Below are 22551 nucleotides of genomic sequence, written 5' to 3'. Positions count from 1 at the left end.
TAAAGAATTATAATAAAAAATATGTTGAAATGAATTTACCATAATTTCCTTAACTATCGCTATAATATTCAATTTAGGCAATTTATACAATTTAAGAATCAATTCACAAAGTCTTCAGTGTAGAAGGAAAACTTCAAGAAAATCTTTTGACAAAGCTGAGGGTAAGAATTTGAAACTTATAAGTTGAAACACATTATAAAGTCATGTTCCAACGATCTGTTTGTTCTGGGTTTTAACACTTGTGTCCAACTAAAAGAAAATTTTTAGTCAAATCTATTCGTCAAATATACTAATGTATCCCTTTTTTCTCTAAGCATTCAACTGGGATTCCTACCTTGCGATCATTACTAAAACAAACATTAACATTACAAAATCAGCTTAAGGTATCAGTAATATATAAGCTTTAATTAAACAAGTTGGCAGACAGATTTATAGAGTGAGAACATCTAAGTGAGAACATCTAATCACATCTTTGTGATCGTGTCTAGGTGACTACATCTAGGTGAACATCTATGCCTATAAACAGCCTGTGCAAAACTAATATTTTATTAGAGATATACCAAGTTCCATAACTATTTTATATACGATAAAGAACTGCTAAGAACAATTGTGTACAGTGTCTGCATAAATTTATTAGATATGTGCTGCTTACAAAAAACGTTTGTAATCGATCCACGTTGCTTGCTTGGGCACCGTTACTCTACTCCTTCCTCTAGCATCTTACCGAGACCCCGTTTAATTCCCAATGGTCCAAGTGGTAGCTTCCATTCTTTCATTTCGTCTCTATATATTCAATATGATCTTAATATCCCTTCCAAGTGTTATATTATCATACTGGCCTGGTAATTGTAATTGGTAATTGGCCTGGTAATCCTCATAATTGCCTTATTTTACCTTGCTTCCTCACAGAGATTCGTTTCCTTACTGATTTTTTCTCATCATGCCTCAAATGTCAGATGATGATGTATGATGAAGCGAATGAATGTATGAGTGATGAGTTCTTCATCTAGCAGGAAGCGTCGTGGTCAGACTGGGAGGTCGGACTCTGTGTTCACGCGGTCACCAGTTCGAACTCTCGGGACCCTCACTGGACTTCCTTTTTTTCATATATTAGCTAAAAAATATTTTAGTTTAACCCAAAACTATTTATTCAATATTATCCAATGTTTATTTAATCAAATTGTCTATGTTCAATCATGTTTTATTTATAAATTCTCGCATGTATTATATTTTCTCTTTTTATCATATTATATTTATTTGTTCAGTCATCATTTATTTAATAATACAATCACCCTTATCTAGATATTTAACACGAATATATATCTGTTTAATCAGTTTTATTAACTATTCGTTCGCATATGATTGATTTATTGAATTTTGTTTTGAATATTTAATCACTTTCTGTTCTTGTATTTAATAACTCATTCGTTCTCTTTTCAATCACCTTTTATCGATCTATGCAATCAATTATGCTTATTTATTTAAATATTAGGAATGCAATGTTTATATCGTGAAAAGATTCAAATTTTAACCCTTCATTAAAATAAGATATGTGAGATTTGTAGAACATAAAAACGTGTTGTGTGAGTTGCAACGCTGTCACTCATGAATACCTTGTGAGTGTTACAACACATAAATATAGTGTTGTGAGTGCTGCAACACAGGAATACCTTGTGAGTGTTACAACACATAAATATCATTGTGATGGACCTTTGCGTCATTTATGATCCAGGTTCAGAGTTAAAAGAGTTGACCCTCCCGTTAACAATGTTTCCCATCTTCTAGTCTGCTGTTCTGGAAGATAATGAGGTACTTTTGATTGGTGGCAGACGGCAGAAACGCAGAGCGAGTGAAGCAGTAAACAGGTAGTCCTACGAACCCCTCTGCTGGAGTGTACTAGCAAGCATGCACTGTTTGAGCGTGCTAGCTAGAGGGCTAGTGGAGCGCTTGAAGTAATCACCGTTGGAGTGTGCTAGCGAGTGAGCTAGTAGAGCGCTGGAAGTCTTCACTGTCTGAGCTTGCAAGCCAGAGGGCTAGTGGAGCGCTGCAAGATTCCTCTGTTTGAGCATTCTAGCTTGTGGAGAGCTGGTAGACTTTATTGTTCGAACGTGCTAGTGAGTTGGCTAGTGGAGCACTGGAAGACTTCAATGTTTATGCCTGCTAGCTAGACGGCTTGTGGAGCCCTTGAAGACTTCACTGTGTGCGCGTGTTAGCCAGAGGGCTGGTGGAGTCCTGGAAGAATTCAATGTTTACGCCTGCTAACTAGACGGCTTGTGGAGCCCTTGAAGACTTCACTGTGTGAGCGTGTAGCCAGTGGCTGGTGCGTGTAGCCAAGTGTCAGTGGCTGAATGACTGAGGGAAGCTGCCCCGAGCCTCGCGACCAGGGCGTCGGCCGGCAGCATGTCGAAATGGACCCGCCCAAGATAGGGGAGGACCGTAGTGGCTAGGTGTTAGAGTTTAAAGAGATGGAGGCGTTTTATTTTCTGTGAATACATTTAATTATATTTTAGGAGTGAAACATTTTTACTGGCATGGCAATGAAATTACAGGTTTGTTTGAGGAGGAGTTGATGGTAGAACTTCGAGGCCCGGGTAGGATTTAATGGAGGAAACTTCGAGGCTGGAGAAGTGTATGCTGAAATCTGTGGGAGAGCAGAACTCCATAGTGAGAAGTTCCTCAAGCAGTGTAAAGGAGCAGTGAAGAGGAGTTTCACGTGTCTCCGTGGAATCAATGGTGAAGCATCACTGGTGTTTGAAGAGGACTTCATTGTGCAGCAGTTTTGGGAGAAATGCAGAAGAGCCTTTTGAGTATTTTGGAGGACCTAGAGATATATATGGTAGTGAGCCTCGAGAAACAGATCAGATGTTTATGGTGGATACACAGGAATATATAAGGGGAGTGCTTGAATGTGTATTGCATATAAGATGCAGTGTAAGGTGAGAGATTGATTTCTTCTTGTGTTGGGGAATATTTATGCAGATGTTTCTGGTGTTTCAGCCACAGGCTGAGTTTTATGTACTTTTTGGGCTGATTGTACAATAGTGTCATGAAGAGATTGCAACCCCATTTAGTGAGGGAGTAGTAAGTGGTAAGCCAAGTGTTGAGCAGCCACTTCATATGGACAGTTAGTGAATCTAGGATATGATATGGGATTGCTACTGGGTTGTAGCAGTTAAGAGTTTCGTATGATATTTCATTTTTGTACCTATCATGTATTTCATATGTCTTTTTCGTTAATTAAGGCGTCCTGTAGATACCAGTTGCGTTGCTCCTGGGAGTATGGGTTCGAGTCACTTCTGGGGTATGAGTTTTCAATCGCATATAGTCCTGGGGACCATTCAGGCTTGTTTGCATTTGTGTTCCTCGCATGTGCCCCAAAGAATCAGGTGATTTGATAAAATGCTATGCCCAAGATTACCATCCGAGTTCCGGCGGGGAAGTGGTTCAAATAGCTTCGGCTATCACTTCTTTATGTCCGGTCGTGATGATCAAGCAGATTAAGGCGTCCTGTAGATACCAGTTGCGTTGCTCCTGGGAGTATGGGTTCGAGTCACTTCTGGGGTGTGAGTTTTCAATCGCATATAGTCCTGGGGAGCATTCAGGCTAGTTTGCATATATATATATATATATATATATATATATATATATATATATATATATATATATATATATATATGTTGTTGAATATGAGGCGAATAATAATTATGATTAATAATTAAGAATAATAATTATGATTAATAATTCTAACACAAATTTTCTCAATATTTCTTATGTTTTTCTTCACTGTTGGTGGTAATAAAAATATTAATTCTCCAAAATTTTTTTTTTATTTGTCTGACGCCTGAACGCATTTCGTAATGCTTACTACAGTCAATGACTTTATTTACACACAGATTCATCGAACTTATACTCATTTTGAATGAGGTGATATGGTATTTTGGGTGGGGTAACTTTTTATATATATATATATATATATATATATATATATATATATATATATATATATATATATATATATATATATATATATATATATATATATATATTAGTATATTTTGGTAGCAGTCTTTCCTGTAGACATTTATTATTAAATATGACCGAAAAAGTAAGATTAATAATTCTAACACGAATTTTCTCCATCTTTCTTACGTTTTTTTTCACTGTTGATGGTAATTCAAAGATCAATTCTCCAAAATTCATTTTTATTTCTAGTCTGACGCGACACTTGAGTGCGTTTCGTAAAACTTATTACATCTTCAAAGACTTTAGTTTACACACACACACACAACTTTAACTGAATAGAGCTTAAACATCTTCGAGTATTTATACCTGCATTTGAGTGAGGTGACATGTTACAATAGTTTTGGATGAGGTGAAAATAAACTTTTAACACAAGACAGGACACGACACAATGGGTATTAAAGGTAGGTAACTGCAGAAGGCCTATTTTTATTGGCCCATATTTCTTGATGCTTCTATATTGGAGTGGAGTCTTGAAGTGGGTAGAATATAGTTGTGCATTAATTGGCTGTTGATTGCTGGTGTTGACTTCTTGATGTGTAGTGCCTCGCAGACGCTAAGCCGCCTGCTATCGCTGTATCTATCGATGATTTCTGTGTTGTTTGCTAAGATTTCTCTGGTGATGGTTTGGTTGTGGGAAGAGACTATATGTTCCTTAATGGAGCCCTGTTGCTTATGCATCGTTAAACGCTTGGAAAGAGATGTTGTTGTCTTGCCTATATACTGAGTTTTTTGAGACTTACAGTCCCCAAGAGGGCATTTGAAGGCATAGACGACGTTGGTCTCTTTTAAAGCGTTCTGCTTTGTGTCTGGAGAGTTTCTCATGAGTAGGTTGGCCGTTTTTTTGGTTTTATTGTAAATTGTCAGTTGTATCTTCTGATTTTTGTCTGTAGGGATAACGTTTCTACAAACAATATCTTTCAGGACCCTTTCCTCCATTTTATGGGCTGTGGAAAAGAAGTTCCTGTAAAATAGTCTAATATGGGGTATAGGTGTTGTGTTAGTTGTCTCTTCTGAGGTTGCATGGCGTTTCACTTTCCTTCTTATGATGTCTTCCACGAAACCATTGGAGAAGCCGTTGTTGACTAGGACCTACCTTACCCTACAGAGTTCTTCGTCGACTTGCTTCCATTCTGAGCTGTGGCTGAGAGCACGATCGACATAAGCGTTAACAACACTCCTCTTGTACCTGTCTGGGCAGTCACTGTTGGCATTCAGGCACATTCCTATGTTTGTTTCCTTAGTGTAGACTGCAGTGTGGAAAACTCCGCTCCTTTCCATGACTGTTACATCTAGAAAGGGCAGCTTCCCATCCTTCTCCATCTCGTAAGTGAAACGCAACATAGAATTCTGCTCAAATGCCTCCTTCAGCTCCTGCAGATATCTGACATCAGGTACACACACACACACACACACACACACACACACACACACACACACACACACACACACACACACACACACACACACACACACACACACATATATATATATATATATATATATATATATACATATATATATATATGCAGAATAACCACATGTGAATAATAGAGAATGCTTAACGCGTTTTCGGTAGTTTTGCCACAATGGTTCTCTTCAGAGAACCATTTTGTGTCAAGCAGGAAATTTCTGCACACATTTTAACCATTTTACACTAATTCACCTACTTGACAAACGCCACTAGTATATCTGGCTTCACCAATAATACTTAATTTAACATTGTACATATTACCGTTCAACTGGAGAGTAATCCATAAAATGGTGGAATTAATTTTTTTTTAGACATAATTGACTGAAGCAAGACCCCTGTGAACACAAACCAGAAGGTACAAGCTCCTCACACATTACTAAAGTAAGACGACGGCCAATTTGAACATGAACTCTTTTTGACCAAAAAAAAAACCCTTGAGAGACTAATGTCGTCAAGATATCTCCTGGTGTCTGCACCTAAACTCTCACAGACCACGGCTTGAACGTTCCAGGGCTTGCTGGCTCAATCTGTGGGGGGAAAAATTTTTTAATGACAATTTACATAAACATTTTCATATGGATTTTAATAATTACATATTTTAAATTGGATTATTCGGCTCATATGGCACATCTTGATGTCGGGATAAAATTAGGATAATAAACAAATTTCCTATACCTAATTTTTGCCGTTTGTTTATTTTTTCAGACAAATGGGTTAAACACTTTTAAGGGTGTTGTAATAGGTATGCATTCTATTCTAAGTTCAGATAGGAGCTGCCTCGTGTGGGGCAATAGGCCTTCTGCAGTTACCTTGATTCTTATGTTATTTGTATAAGCCATTCAGTCCATGAACCAACCCGTCCTCAATTCAAGTCCATTCAATCCGGCGGTCGAACACAGACGAATTCATAAATTTTTACACGTTGTTCACTCAAAACGGGAATTTTCTCAAATATAAATTATTATTATAATATATTAGCATATTGTGCATATATAGGCATAGGTTAGGTTAGGTTAGTGTTTAGGTTCTGTTGGCGATTATTTGTATTTGTAGTATCTAGGTGAAGCATTTTCAGCGTTGTGGTTTGAACAAAATTCGTCAGTGAAGCACTTGTTCCGAAAGTATTCGAACATCAACAGTTGTGAGTCGTGTGTAAAAAGTTTTTCATTCATAAACAGGGGGTTTGGCAGGTGCATGGAATCACTTTTGGGTCTTTGTTTGGAGGACGGGCTACCATGAACAAATCCTCAAGGGCCGTGAAGAGAGTTCCAACTTACGCATGGGATGATCCCAGATGCTGCCTTAGTCAGGCCACGACTAAGTGTAATGAGTATAAGTAGGTTATGATGAGGGCAACTAGGTTGCCCTCATCGTGGCCCTTGTGGATTTGCTCCTGCGATGCATCATGCTATTGTGATTTCTCTATGCATTCCCTCCATAATCCTTTGACAATTTGAGTGTGATTAGCCCAAGTAACATTCATACGATATTTTGGATAATACTGTCATGTGAATTGTACATAATTCAATCGAGTTCTCAAGAATATCTATATTTAGAAATCTAATTAAATTTGTGCGTTTTACGTTACTTGTCATGATCCACTGCAGAATCCGTCATGGGCTTCACGAGCACAGAGGTTGTACCCCCACTGAGGACCTATGTTACCTTGGATGACATTCAGAACAAACTCTGACAATTCTCTGAATTTACATCATTTTTTTCTCCAAAATATATATGAATTAGTTATTCGATGGGGTTCCTGATGGTGCCTAGGTTGACCCCCAAAACTATTTATGTTATTTAGTGTGTTTGGAGCCGCCAGAGTGAAGAACTGTCATCACAATATGGGGTTTTGCACGTCAGTATCTGAATTCTGAATTTATGCCACTATGAATATACAATGAAACTCTATGGAACCTGTGGCCACCATTTCATCTCCAACTTCATGGGGGTCGCTATAGGGGACCATTTCCCTTTCAAGGGGGGCATTGAGGACGACCCCGATCTGCATACAAGTACCATAACACCTACCAGCCAATCTGCAAAGCCTAATGAGATTAGTCCCATACATCTGCCCTTAAACATTGGACAAACATTCTATTTTAGATATATTTAATCAAGTACACACACAACCCTCCATGGTGTACCTTGCGTGTGAGGAAGTCGGGAACGGCCATGCGGATGCGTTCAGCTGTGGCAGGAGAGTCCAGGCGGAAGACTGGGTCGAATCCCTTATCGGCGCGAGCGGCAGCCAGGGCCTGTTTAATGCCATGGAATACGGACGCAGCCAGGAAGAGAGGCGACTCACCCACGCCCTATGAAGCAGAGTGTGATAGGTAAATATGTAAAGCACATATATACTCGACCAAAATCTCACAGTAACACTGTTTCAGACGATTAACATTATTAATTTAAAAAAGAGAAAATATTGAATTTAAAGCAATTCAGAGGAAGGGAATTATCAGGAAGAAGCGCCAAGCCATTACGACTGTATAGTATTTGGAAGAGATCAGGATAAAGATTTGGGATGGTACGGGGGGAAGGAATGGTGCCACCCAACCACTTGGACGGTCGGAGATTGAACGCTGACCTGCATGTATCGAGATCAAGCGATTGGCATTCCAAATGAGTTCAATATAAGAGTATAAAGGTTTCAGAGAAATCATCTGGTGAAGTCATGAAGCCTGACCTTTGATGAGAACACCGCCCTTGGGTTCGGCGCCCCTCGCAGAAGAGACACGTTGAATTCCCTCGGGATATCCTGGAAACCTGTCAACAATACCAAGTTAGACAATAAATAGTGACACTATTTTAATGAAGCTAGTAACAATGAAGTTGATGAGTTCAATAATAACACTGCTCACAATGACTGCGGCAAGTGGAGGATTCACAAGGTACAAATTCACAGTGGATCGTCATCAGCAAAAGGCACTATTTATATAATCCTGCCTTGATTACAAGCCTCTTGTAAACTATATGACACTAGGCCGTAGCCTAGTGACCATGCTTTGGCAACGGCCATCGCTTAATTTTCTAAATTTATTTACAATATCTGAACACTTCGGGGATGCCCCAAACTCACTAGACTAACTAATGTCACCTAGAGTAATGTTATCCGTTTTTGTATTTCAGTAAATTTTACATTATTGATTCACAAGTGAGGGTGTTGAGAAGGAGAAGGTTGGTGTACCTGGTATCTTGTACATTCCGGGCCCTCGTGTGAGAAGGACGCCCTCGGGGGAGTAGCAGAGCTCCTCCAGGGTGAAGAGCCGCATACCCTGCATGAAGGCTCCCTCTACCTGGCCAATGTCTATGGCAGGGTTAAGGGACTCTCCCACGTCCATCACGATATCAGTTCGTAGCACCTGTCCAATGGAATGCAAATTTGCTGGCATAAAATTACATATTTTTAGCCATTTTTTAACAAAAATTGCTAATATTTTGCAATTTAAATTACAAGTTGTCCGTATTTTGTGGGAAACCGTTGTAGCAGAGTTCTGAGTTTGTGAAAAGGCTGAAACGAGCGGTCCAGCCGTCCTAAGAGGCTGAAACGTGCGGTCCACCCGTCTTAAGAGGCAGAAACATGTGGTCCAGCGGTCTGTAACATTTTTACCTCGCATCCGTCATCATATCTAAGAAGTTCAGAACATATTGCATTATATCAATGTTGAGTCATTAATTTCCGCAAATGCAGGCGTTTGATTTACGAGCAAGTGCTTTTGTCATTTTGATCTCACCTTGACCTCAGGCGAGATGAGGTCACCCCCTTGCCAACAAAATTGCTAGTTTATGCCACTAACAACAACTACCTGCTCAACCACCGCACCAGCAGCGGTCTTGACCATCACAGCACTTGGGTGTACTCACTGCGTGGTCTCCTGTTAGACAGTCAACTTCCACTTCTGTGGCGGCGGCTCCGTATGAGAAATAGCTGAATGGCCGCCCCTCGCCCGTCTCGAAGTTGAATCTCACGATGTCAGGAGTCCTGCAACACCCACGGCGATCAGCACGAGTATTGCTTAGTGTTGATACTAGCACGAATCAATGGCTTAGACTTGTACCTAAAATATTTGGTTAAGCAACTCATGTTGTCTCGAAGAGCAATACTTAACTGATCTTAAATCAAACCATGCAGTGAATTTGAAGCAAGTCTACGGTCTCTTTGTGGTCAAACCATGAACTACAGTTTCCCTAGATGAATGGACGCGGGACCTGACGAACGGACGCGGGTAAGGAGGGACTTAAAGGCGCTCACTGACCACCACCTATATGAGACAAACTCTATTATATGCAGCCTTATCCTGCAGTTCGCCTCTCAGAAAGCATAAAAACTTGAACAGGTACAATGGTTAATAATAAGACACTTCGCAAACTTGTGGGATTGAATGTAAAGACCGTAACTTGATTTGCTGAATGAATTATGGGGTTCAGTCCCTGAATCCATTATGTACCCTGTAATCTTTTCCACTGCCACCAAAAAGATCGGTTTGGGTGCATAATAGACAAGGTAAACTGCAAAACTGAGAGAATTGTGCTTTAAGACACTAGAGACTTGCTGTGAGGAATCATGATATCAACTGAAATTATTTAAAAGAGACCGAGCTAGATCTCCCTCACTGGGTACAAGAGCAGACTCAAAGACTTAATTAAAAATGATTTAAGAAACTATTTCCAGAAACTCATATACATTTATATAAAATAAATTACAGCTTTTAAGAGAGCACACGGACGCTTCCAAAATTAATATTGGACATGATTATTATGGCTGCCGTGCAACCAGTGTAGCTCTGAGGGACTCCTCGGGGTATGTCAACTCAACCCGTGCTCCTAAGGTTTCCCAAACGTCAAGGAAACTGTCAATTTGAAGTGTCCTCGCCTAACTCACCAGAGGACCCAAAACAGAAAACGGGATAGTACGTCACTTACCCAAGCAGCTTCCATTTTTATGTACAATTTTTGTCCTTATGGAACGCATACGAGCGAAATGCGACGTTCTTTATGGGAGGACAGGGTTGGTCAACTAACACGACGACTTCACAAAGACTTTACACCTGCATCAGTATCTCACTACAAGTCTGCAGTATGATTGATGAAAATTAAGCCACCCAAGAGGTGATATGGGCATGAATAGCCCGTAAGTGGTAGATTTTTTTGGAATGATTGTGATCTTTAGTGTGAACTGCAGTATGCTATTGAAGAATATATTATAGTTGCTTCTCTGCACGATTTCACAAACGCCTCAGCAACCTACTTGAAGAAGCCAGTAGCGAACAACGAGACGCGGTCCACGTAGGCTGCGTTGACCCAGTCTCTCCAAGCTCCCTCGGGATTCTGGTCAATATAAGGCTTGAGTCGCTCCATGATCTTGCTACAGGCCTCCTGAGAGTCACACAAAGTTTAAAGCAAATTAGCAAATTCCTATTTTGACTGAATCTCCAATTTAGGACATGATCCATATGTAGGTAATAGGTTACACGCTCTAAAGTTCACGAGGGCTGGCGATGGAACAACTTACCAATACAGCCATACCATTAAGGTCAGAGGAGGCGGAGGCAGCTGTGGGAGCGGCGTTTGGCACCTTGTCTGTGGCCGTCTCGGCTATGTATATCTCCTCCACCGGCAGCTGCAGCACCCGAGATGCTACCTTTTGGAGAATGAAGTGTACATTTAAACTCACTCAAATGTTCTTGTCAAACTCTCAGTTCATTATTGTCTTCACGTCTTACAATTCAATTTAGTTCAGTCTCCAAGACTGTTTCTGTTGGCAGGCATGGCATAACTACCATCTACTTCACCCTGTGCACCACTCACAATGCCTAGAATATGTCTGTGTAGAACTCCTGTACTCAGCATCCATTCATTGGGTCGATGTAGAACCTTCACCGCCAGCACGCTTGCACCACCAACACGCCTGTACGACCCGGCATGCTTGCACTGCTGGTAGTAGAACTCACGAGCGTAGAAGCCTACCTGTACCATCTTGGTGTGGAGGCCCTGACCCATCTCTGTGCCGCCGTGGCTGAGCAGGACGGAACCATCAGTGTAGACCATCACCAAGGCTCCGGCCTGGTTGAGGCAGGTGGCCGTTAACGAGATGCCGAACTTGACCGGCACCACTGCAAGTCCTCGTTTCTTGTATTTATTCTCCCTGTGAAGAGAATTGTGATTTCATGCATCCAAGGATAAAGTTTCACTTTGTAAAGTTATTTGATATTCAACTTTACATGAAAGTAGAATTTGAAAAAGCTGCTGAATGGCCTCTTTACAACACGTACAATATGAAGAATCATTTACAAAAAATTGAGTAATATCATATATGTCCATTATAAATCTTTCTAGTGAAATTATGATTGTGTATATGCTGATCAAAATGATCTACGCCAATCATACGATCACTATTGTCACACATATGGCCTTTGCTTTACCCAGTTTTCTTATCTACGCTCATGTTCATTCTCCATTCTTACGAAAGGTGGGCTTTAGACGGTCGTGAGAGGTCAGCTCTACCCCACGCAGTCACAGAGCCAGGGGCCAGATTCACGAAGCTGCTTACGAATGTCTTTCTTCTTTGCGCCTTCATAGCGGCTACGTCGATATTCAGGTAGGCACACTAAGAAGGAAAACCTTCCTAAGTTTTTTCTGTCGGCTAAGAGTGCTGTCGACCACTTTTAGCTTTACGTAAACTGGATATAACTCAATTTTTCTCTACTACACAACACGGAGGATCGATTGTAATATAAACAAAAGATTTTAGTTGGCGAATCTCGAGAAGAGGAGTCCTTCATGTTATATATGCATTCTATGCTTGAAACTTGCAGTACATATATATTTCGTGATTTTAGAATTAGTTTTATAATAGCAAGATATTATACCAGTAGTTATTAAGTAAATAAACACTGGTAAAAATAAAATATGAGAGGTGGCGGCTGGTGGGAAGGGAACTATGAGGAGAAAGCGCCAAGTAATTACGACTATATAGCACTTGGAAGGGGTCAGGATAAAGATTTGGGATAGGATGGGGGGAAGGAATGGTGCCTCCAACCACTTGGATGGTCGAGGAGGCTGGTGGGAGCATTAACTATCACCAAATGCCTCACTGCACAAATGATGTTAGGTAAGAAGGGTAAAATCTTCAAAAACTTCTCTCATTGAATACTTAAACCTATAATTATGACAATGTACTATTATGACCTGTTAAAAAAGAGGGGAAGAAAGGGTCCAAGACCACTTTCTGTTACACAATTTGGCTGTGTGTAACAAAAAGCTATTTATTTATTTATTTATATACAAGAAGGTACGTTGGATTTGTGAGGATACATAGCATGGTGTTTACATTCTGGTAAAGCCACTAGTACACGCAGCGTTTCGGGCAGTGTGGAGGCCCTGGTCCTTATTAAAGTTAATCTAACAGATAATTTTAATTAGGTAAATTCTAGCAAAATGTATAAAATGATTAGTACATTGCAAGAAAAAATGAGACGAGAGAGATTAGTAGGTATAATAAAGCACATCAGTAGCTCTGATTGATTGCATTGATAGCTTGATTGGTAATTTAACAAAGATTAAAAGGCACAATACAGCATTTTGATAACATATATAAAAAGACAGCAATGATCACAATAGTAAAGTTGTTTGGATTAGGTACATAAAAATTGGGGAATTGGGTAGCACTACATACAGTGCAATTTTAAAGCACAAGGTAGGAAACTATGAAGATGAAATTAGTCACTTTTTGTTTTTCAATTAGGCAAATATCGAATATATATATATATATATATATATATATATATATATATATATATATATATATATATATATATATATATATATATATATATATATATATGTCGTACCTAGCAGCCAGAACGCACTTCTCAGCCTACTATGCAAGGCCCGATTTGCCTAATAAGCCAAGTCTTCGTGAATTAATTGTTTTTCGACTACCTAACGCAACCTAACCTAACTTTTTTGGCAACTAAACCTAACCTAACCTCTAAAGATAGGTTAGGTTAGGTTAGGTAGGGTTGGTTAGGTTCGGTCACATGTCTACGTTAATTTTAACTCCAATAAAAAAAAATGACCTCATACATAATGAAATGGGTAGCTTTATCATTTCATAAGAAAAAAAATAGAGAAAATATATTAATTCAGGAAAACTTGGCTTATTAGGCAAATCGGGCCTTGCATAGTAGGCTGAGAAGTGCGTTCTGGCTATTAGGTACGACATATATATATATATATATATATATATATATATATATATATATATATATATATATATATATATATATATGTCGTACCTAATAGCCAGAACGCACTTCTCTGCCTACTTTGCAAGGCCCGATTTGCCTAATAAGCCAAGTTTTCATGAATTAATTGTTTTTCGACTACCTAACCTACCTAACCAAACCTAACCTAACTTTTTCGGCTACCTAACCTAACCTAACCTAAAAAGATAGGTTAGGTTAGGTTAGGTAGGGTTGGTTAGGTTTGGTCATATATCTACGTTAATTTTAACTCCAATAAAAAAATATTGACCTCATACATAATGAAATGGGTAGCTTTATCATCTCATAAGAAAAAAAATTGAGAAAATATAATAATTCAGGAAAACTTGGCTTATTAGGCAAATCAGGCCTTGCATAGTAGGCCGAGAAGTGCGTTCTGGCTACTAGGTACGACATATATATATATATATATATATATATATATATATATATATATATATATATATATGTATATATATATATATTATATATATATATATATATATATATATATATATATATATATATATATATATATATATATATATATATATATGCGAACAAGCCTGAATGGTCCCCAGGACATATGCAACTGAAAACTCACACCCCAGAAGTGACTCGAACCCATACTCCCAGAAGCAACGCAACTGGTATGTACAAGACGCCTTAATCCACTTGACCATCACGACCGGACATAATGAGGTGATAGCCGAGGCTATATGAACCACCCCACCGCCGGCACTCGGATAGTTATCTTGGGCATAGCATTTTACCAAATCACCTCATTCTTTGGGGCACACGTGAGGAACACAAAAAACGCCCTGTGTTTTGTGTTCCTCACGTGTGCCCCAAAGAATGAGGTGATTTGGTAAAATGCTATGCCCAAGATAACTATCCGAGTGCCGGCGGTGGGGTGGTTCATATAGCCTCGGCTATCACCTCATTATGTCCGGTCGTGATGGTCAAGTGGATTAAGGCGTCTTGTACATACCAGTTGCGTTGCTTCTGGGAGTATGGGTTCGAGTCACTTCTGGGGTGTGAGTTATATATATATATATAACTTCTGGGGTGTCAGTTATATATATATATATATATATATATATATATATATATATATATATATATATATATATATATATATATATATATATATATATATATATATATATATATATATATTATTAAATATGACCGAAAAAGTAAGATTAATAATTCTAACAAGAATTTTCTCTATCTTTCTTATGTTTCTTTTCACTGTTGATGGTAATTCAAAGATCAATTCTCCAAAATTCATTTTTATTTCTAGTCTGACGCGACACTTGAGGGCGTTTCGTAAAACTTATTACATTTTCAAAGACTTTAGTTTACAAACACTCAACTGAAACTGAAGAGAGCTTTACACATCTTCGAGGTTTATATCTACATTTGGGTGAGGTGGATGAGGTGAAAAACGAACTTTCAACAATGGGTATTCAATGGGTATTAAATTCCAACACAAGACAGAACACGAAACAATGGGTATTGAATGGAAGTAATTCTAGAAAGCCTATTGGTATATATTTCTTGGTGCTTCTATATTGGAGCGGAGTCTTGAAGTGGGTAGAATATAGTTGTGCATTAATTAGCTGTTGATTGCTGGTGTTGACTTCTTGATATGTAGTGCCTCGCAGACGTCAAGCCGCCTGCTATCGCTGTATCTATCGATGATTTCTGTGTTGTTTGCTAAGATTTCTCTGGTGATGGTTTGTTTGTGGGAAGAGATTATATGTTCCTTAATGGAGCCCTGTTGCTTATGCTTCGTTAAACGCCTGGAAAGAGATGTTGTTGTCTTGCCTATATACTGTTTTTTTTTTAGGCTTACAGTCCCCAAGAGGGCATTTGAAGGCATAGACGACGTTGGTCTCTTTTAAAGCGTTCTGCTTTGTGTCTGGAGAGTTTCTCATGAGTAGGCTGGCCGTTTTTCTGGTTTTATAATAAATCGTCAATTGTCTCTTCTGATTTTTGTCTGTAGGGATAACGTTTCTACTGACAATATCTTTCAGGACCCTTTCCTCCGTTTTATGGGCTGTGGAAAAGAAGTTCCTGTAAAATAGTCAAATAGGGGGTATAGGTGTTGTGTTAGTTGTCTCTTCAGAGGTTGCATGGCGTTTCACTTTCCTTCTTATGATGTCTTCCACGAAACCATTGGAGAAGCCGTTGTTGACTAGGACCTGCCTTACCCTACAGAGTTCTTCGTCGACTTGCTTCCATTCTGAGATGTGGCTGAGGACACGGTCGACATAAGTGTTAACAACACTCCTCTTGTACCTGTCCGGGCAGTCACTGTTGGCATTCAGGCACATTCCTATGTTTGTTTCCTTAGTGTAAACTGCAGTGTGGAAAACTCCGCTCCTTTCCATGACTGTTACATCTAGAAAGGGCAGCTTCCCATCCTTCTCCATCTCGTAAGTGAAACGCAACACAGAATTCTGCTCAAATGCCTCCTTCAGCTCCTGCAGATGTCTGACATCAGGTACCTGTGTAAAAATGTCGTCAACGTACCTGCAGTATATGGCCGGTTTCAAGTTCATGTCGACTAAGACTTTTTGCTCGATGGTACCCATGTAGAAGTTTGCAAACAGGACACCTAGGGGAGAACCCATGGCGACCCCATCTACTTGCTTATACATGTGTCCATCCGGGCTCAAGAAGGGTGCCTCTTTAGTACAAGCTTGGAGTAGTTTCCTTAGACTGCTTTCTGGTATATCAAGAGGAGTACAGGCCGGATCACGGTACACTCTGTTGGCTATCATCCCGATTGTATCATCCACAGGTACGTTGGTAAACAGAGATCTACGTCCAACGAGGCTCTTATCCCTGTGGCCCGTGTTCCCCGCAGCAAGTCAACAAATTTCTTTGGATACTTCAGGCTGAAGGTGCAAGGGACATAAGGAGTCAGCAAGCCGTTGAGTCGTTTCGCCAGTCTGTACGTGGGTGTGGGTATCTGGCTGATGATTGGCCGAAGTGGGTTTCCAGGCTTGTGTGTCTTGACATTTCCATACGCATATCCAGGTTTATATTCCCCAATAATCTTTGGCAGGTGGAGTCCAGATTTCTTGGCGTTCACAGTTTCGATCAATTTGTTGACCTTTGCTTTCAGTTCGGCTGTAGTGTCCTTCGTTACCCTTTGGAATTTCGTTTGGTCAGAGAGTAGGAGAACTTCTACATGAGTACCATTGAGCAAAAAGTCTTAGTCGACATGAACTTGAAACCGGCCATATACTGCAGGTACGTTGACAACATTTTTACACAGGTACCTGATGTCAGACATCTGCAGGAGCTGAAGGAGGCATTTGAGCAGAATTCTGTGTTGCGTTTCACTTACGAGATGGAGAAGGATGGGAAGCTGCCCTTTCTAGATGTAACAGTCATGGAAAGGAGCGGAGTTTTCCACACTGCAGTCTACACTAAGGAAACAAACATAGGAATGTGCCTGAATGCCAACAGTGACTGCCCGGACAGGTACAAGAGGAGTGTTGTTAACGCTTATGTCGACCGTGCCCTCAGCCACAGCTCAGAATGGAAGCAAGACGACGAAGAACTCTGTAAGGTAAGGCAGGTCCTAGTCAACAACGGCTTCTCAAATGGTTTCGTGGAAGACATCATAAGAAGGAAAGTGAAACGCCATGCAACCTCTGAAGAGACAACTAACACAACACCTATACCCCCTATTTGACTATTTTACAGGAACTTCTTTTCCACAGCCCATAAAACGGAGGAAAGGGTCCTGAAATGTATTGTCAGTAGAAACGTTATCCCTACACACAAAAATCAGAAGATACAATTGACGATTTACTATAAATCCAGAAAAACGGCCAGCCTACTCATGAGAAACTCTCCAGACACAAAGCAGAACGCTTTATAAGAGACCAACGTCGTCTATGCCTTCAAATGCCCTCTTGGGGACTGTAAGCCTAAAAAAAAACAGTATATAGGCAAGACAACAACATCTTTTTCCAGGCGTTTAACGATGCATAAGCAACAGGGCTCCATTAAAGAACATATAATCTCTTCCCACAAACAAACCATCACCAGAGAAATCTTAGCAAACAACACAGAAATCATCGATAGATACAGCGATAGCAGGCGGCTTTACGTCTGTGAGGCACTACACATCAAGAAGTCAACACCAGCAATCAACAGCCAATTAATGCACAACTATATTCTACCCACTTCAAGACTCCGCTCCAATATAGAAGCATCAAGAAATATGGACCAATAGGCTTTCTACAATTACTTCCATTCAATACCCATTGTTTCGTGTTTTGTCTTGCGTTTGAATTTAATACCCAATCAATACCCATTGTCTCGTGTTCTATCTTGTGTTGGAATTTAATACCCATTAAATACCTATTGTTGAAAGTTCGTTTTTCATCTCATCCACCTCACCCAAATGTAGATATAAACTTCGAAGATGTGTAAAGCTCTATTCAGTTTCAGTTGTGTGTTTGTAAACTAAATTCTTTGAAAATGTAATAAGTTTTACGAAACGCGCTCAAGTGTCGCGTCAGACTAGAAATAAAAATGCATTTTGGAGAATTGATCTTTGAATTACCATCAACAGTGAAAAGAAACATAAGAAAGAAGGAGAAAATTCGTGTTAGAATTATTAATCTTACTTTTTCGGTCATATTTAATAATATATGTCTAAAGGAAAGACTGCTACCAAAATATACTAATATTAAAACGCACGACCCAGCAGCAAGGAATCAAGCCTTCACGATAAAATATCGCCAAGATCTGATTCGTGATCAGATATACAAGGCAGAAAATGACATCAAAGACAACAAAGCGCAACTACTTCAGGCCACATATGAATGGAGAAACAGCAACATCGATGAAAGTCTCCGTACTCGCATTGAACAACACCTCGACATCCTCACAGACCGACATCACCTCAGCACTGAAACAAGGATAATCAAGAAACTAACAACGTTATATGGAGGACCTATGGCAATTCCACGACCAAGAGATGGCTTCCTGAACCTTGCAAGAATCAACCTCACTCAGGACCAAGTCACTCTCCTAAATCTGGGTATAAACTGTCACGTTATGTCCAGACCGAGTGAGATGGCCCGGAAAGTGGAGTTGGAAATTCTGTTGGACGACATATTCGACCTCGAAACACAAAAGAAGGTCACCACCAAAGATACCTTTCAAGCAGAACTTATTGCGGAAGGAGGAAAGAATCGAGGCAACTACATAAGCACCATACTGTTCCCCGAGCTCAAAGTGGCAGCTAAGAGCCTTCGTGAGAACAAGGAGATAGTTGTCAGGAGAGGCGACAAGTCGCCAATATACGTCATTCTTAAAAAAGAAGAATATCTGGCGAAAATGAACCTCATACTCTCTGACCAAACAAAATTCCAAAGGGTAACGAAGGACACTACAGCCGAACTGAAAGCAAAGGTCAACAAATTGATCGAAACTGTGAACGCCAAGAAATCTGGACTCCACTTGCCAAAGATTATTGGGGACTATAAACCTGGATATGCGTATGGAAATGTCAAGACACACAAGCCTGGAAACCCACTTCGGCCAATCATCAGCCAGATACCCACACCCACATACAGACTGGCGAAACGACTCAACGGCTTGCTGACTCCTTATGTCCCTTGCGCCTTCAGCCTGAAGTTTTCAAAGGAATTTGTTGACTTGCTGCGGGGAACACGGGCCACAGGGATAAAAGCCTCGTTGGACGTAGAATCTCTGTTTACCAACGTACCTGTGGATGATACAATCGGGATGATAGCCGACAGAGTGTACCGTGATCCGGCCTGTACTCCTCTTGACATACCAGAAAGCAGTCTAAGGAAACTACTCCAAGCTTGTACTAAAGAGGCACCCTTAGAAATAAAAATGACTAGAAATAAAAATGCATTTTGGAGAATTGATCTTTGAATTACCATCAACAGTGAAAAGAAACATAAGAAAGAAGGAGAAAATTCGTGTTAGAATTATTAATCTTACTTTTTCGGTCATATTTAATAATATATGTCTAAAGGAAAGACTGCTACCAAAATATACTAATATTAAAACGCACGACCCAGCAGCAAGGAATCAAGCCTTCACGATAAAATATCGCCAAGATCTGATTCGTGATCAGATATACAAGGCAGAAAATGACATCAAAGACAACAAAGCGCAACTACTTCAGGCCACATATGAATGGAGAAACAGCAACATCGATGAAAGTCTCCGTACTCGCATTGAACAACACCTCGACATCCTCACAGACCGACATCACCTCAGCACTGAAACAAGGATAATCAGGAAACTAACAACGTTATATGGAGGACCTATGGCAATTCCACGACCAAGAGATGGCTTCCTGAACCTTGCAAGAATCAACCTCACTCAGGACCAAGTCACTCTCCTAAATCTGGGTATAAACTGTCACGTTATGTCCAGACCGAGTGAGATGGCCCGGAAAGTGGAGTTGGAAATTCTGTTGGACGACATATTCGACCTCGAAACACAAAAGAAGGTCACCACCAAAGATACCTTTCAAGCAGAACTTATTGAGGAAGGAGGAAAGAATCGAGGCAACTACATAAGCACCATACTGTTCCCCGAGCTCAAAGTGGCAGCTAAGAGCCTTCGTGAGAACAAGGAGATAGTTGTCAGGAGAGGCGACAAGTCGCCAATATACGTCATTCTTAAAAAAGAAGAATATCTGGCGAAAATGAACCTCATACTCTCTGACCAAACTAAATTCCAAAGGGTAACGAAGGACACTACAGCCGAACTGAAAGCAAAGGTCAACAAATTGATCGAAACTGTGAACGCCAAGAAATCTGGACTCCACTTGCCAAAGATTATTGGGGACTATAAACCTGGATATGCGTATGGAAATGTCAAGACACACAAGCCTGGAAACTCACTTCGGCCAATCATCAGCCAGATACCCACACCCACATACAGACTGGCGAAACGACTCAACGGCTTGCTGACTCCTTATGTCCCTTGCGCCTTCAGCCTGAAGTTTTCAAAGGAATTTGTTGACTTGCTGCGGGGAACACGGGCCACAGGGATAAGAGCCTCGTTGGACGTAGAATCTCTGTTTACCAACGTACCTGTGGATGATACAATCGGGATGATAGCCGACAGAGTGTACCGTGATCCGGCCTGTACTCCTCTTGACATACCAGAAAGCAGTCTAAGGAAACTACTCCAAGCTTGTACTAAAGAGGCACCCTTCTTGAGCCCGGATGGACACATGTATAAGCAAGTAGATGGGGTCGCCATGGGTTCTCCCCTAGGTGTCCTGTTTGCAAACTTCTACATGGATACCATTGAGCAAAAAGTCTTAGTCGACATGAACTTGAAACCGGCCATATACTGCAGTTACGTTGAAGACATTTTGACACAGGTACCTGATGTCAGACATCTGCAGGAGCTGAAGGAGGCATTTGAGCAGAATTCTGTGTTGCGTTTCACTTACGAGATGGAGAAGGATGGGAAGCTGCCCTTTCTAGATGTAACAGTCATGGAAAGGAGCGGAGTTTTCCACACTGCAGTCTACACTAAGGAAACAAACATAGGAATGTGCCTGAATGCCAACAGTGACTGCCCGGACAGGTACAAGAGGAGTGTTGTTAACGCTTATGTCGACCGTGCCCTCAGCCACAGCTCAGAATGGAAGCAAGACGACGGAGAACTCTGTAAGGTAAGGCAGGTCCTAGTCAACAACGGCTTCTCAAATGGTTTCGTGGAAGACATCATAAGAAGGAAAGTGAAACGCCATGCAACCTCTGAAGAGACAACTAACACAACACCTATACCCCCTATTTGACTATTTTACAGGAACTTCTTTTCCACAGCCCATAAAACGGGGGGAAAGGGTCCTGAAATATATTGTCAGTAGAAACGTTATCCCTACACACAAAAATCAGAAGATACAATTGACGATTTACTATAAATCCAGAAAAACGGCCAGCCTACTCATGAGAAGCTCTCCAGACACAAAGCAGAACGCTTTATAAGAGACCAACGTCGTCTATGCCTTCAAATGCCCTCTTGGGGACTGTAAGCCTAAAAAAAAACAGTATATAGGCAAGACAACAACATCTTTTTCCAGGCGTTTAACGATGCATAAGCAACAGGGCTCCATTAAAGAACATATAATCTCTTCCCACAAACAAACCATCACCAGAGAAATCTTAGCAAACAACACAGAAATCATCGATAGATACAGCGATAGCAGGCGGCTTTACGTCTGTGAGGCACTACACATCAAGAAGTCAACACCAGCAATCAACAGCCAATTAATGCACAACTATATTCTACCCACTTCAAGACTCCGCTCCTATATAGAAGCATCAAAAAATATGGACCAATAGGCTTTCTACAATTACTTCCATTCAATACCCATTGTTTCGTGTTTTGTCTTGTGTTTGAATTTAATACCCAATCAATACCCATTGTCTCGTGTTCTATCTTGTGTTGGAATTTAATACCCATTAAATACCTATTGTTGAAAGTTCGTTTTTCATCTCATCCACCTCACCCAAATGTAGATATAAACTTCGAAGATGTGTAGGCTCAATTCAGTTTCAGTTGTGTGTTTTTAAAGTAAAGTCTTTGAAAATGTAATAAGTTTTACGAAACGCGCTCAAGTGTCGCGTCAGACTAGAAATAAAAATGAATTTTGGAGAATTGATCTTTGAATTACCATCAACAGTGAAAAGAAACGTAAGAAAGATCGAGAAAATTCGTGTTAGAATTATTGATCTTACTTTTTCGGTCATA

At 40.2% G+C, this 22551-nt stretch overlaps 1 protein-coding gene across 1 annotated transcript in view; it reads right to left on the bottom strand.

Annotated features, from left to right (window-relative positions):
• Positions 1–5542: 5542 nt before the first annotated feature.
• Positions 5543–22551, bottom strand: part of LOC123761435 (xanthine dehydrogenase/oxidase) — an 86311-nt gene continuing 69302 nt past the window's right edge. The window contains exons 21-28 of the mRNA XM_069315282.1: positions 11465–11642; positions 11010–11138; positions 10746–10873; positions 9362–9479; positions 8685–8859; positions 8184–8263; positions 7642–7809; positions 5543–6021 (exon numbers count right to left, since the gene is read on the bottom strand). Of these exons, the coding sequence (XP_069171383.1) occupies positions 5971–6021; positions 7642–7809; positions 8184–8263; positions 8685–8859; positions 9362–9479; positions 10746–10873; positions 11010–11138; positions 11465–11642 (1027 nt within the window). The 3' untranslated portion in view covers positions 5543–5970. The remainder of the gene's footprint in view (positions 6022–7641; positions 7810–8183; positions 8264–8684; positions 8860–9361; positions 9480–10745; positions 10874–11009; positions 11139–11464; positions 11643–22551) is intronic.

The sequence above is a fragment of the Procambarus clarkii genome, chromosome 7 (genome assembly GCF_040958095.1).
Source record: "Procambarus clarkii isolate CNS0578487 chromosome 7, FALCON_Pclarkii_2.0, whole genome shotgun sequence".
Taxonomy (NCBI): domain Eukaryota; kingdom Metazoa; phylum Arthropoda; class Malacostraca; order Decapoda; family Cambaridae; genus Procambarus; species Procambarus clarkii.
Note: the sequence above shows the minus strand (reverse complement) of the source record. Positions and strands in the feature narration are given on the sequence as shown.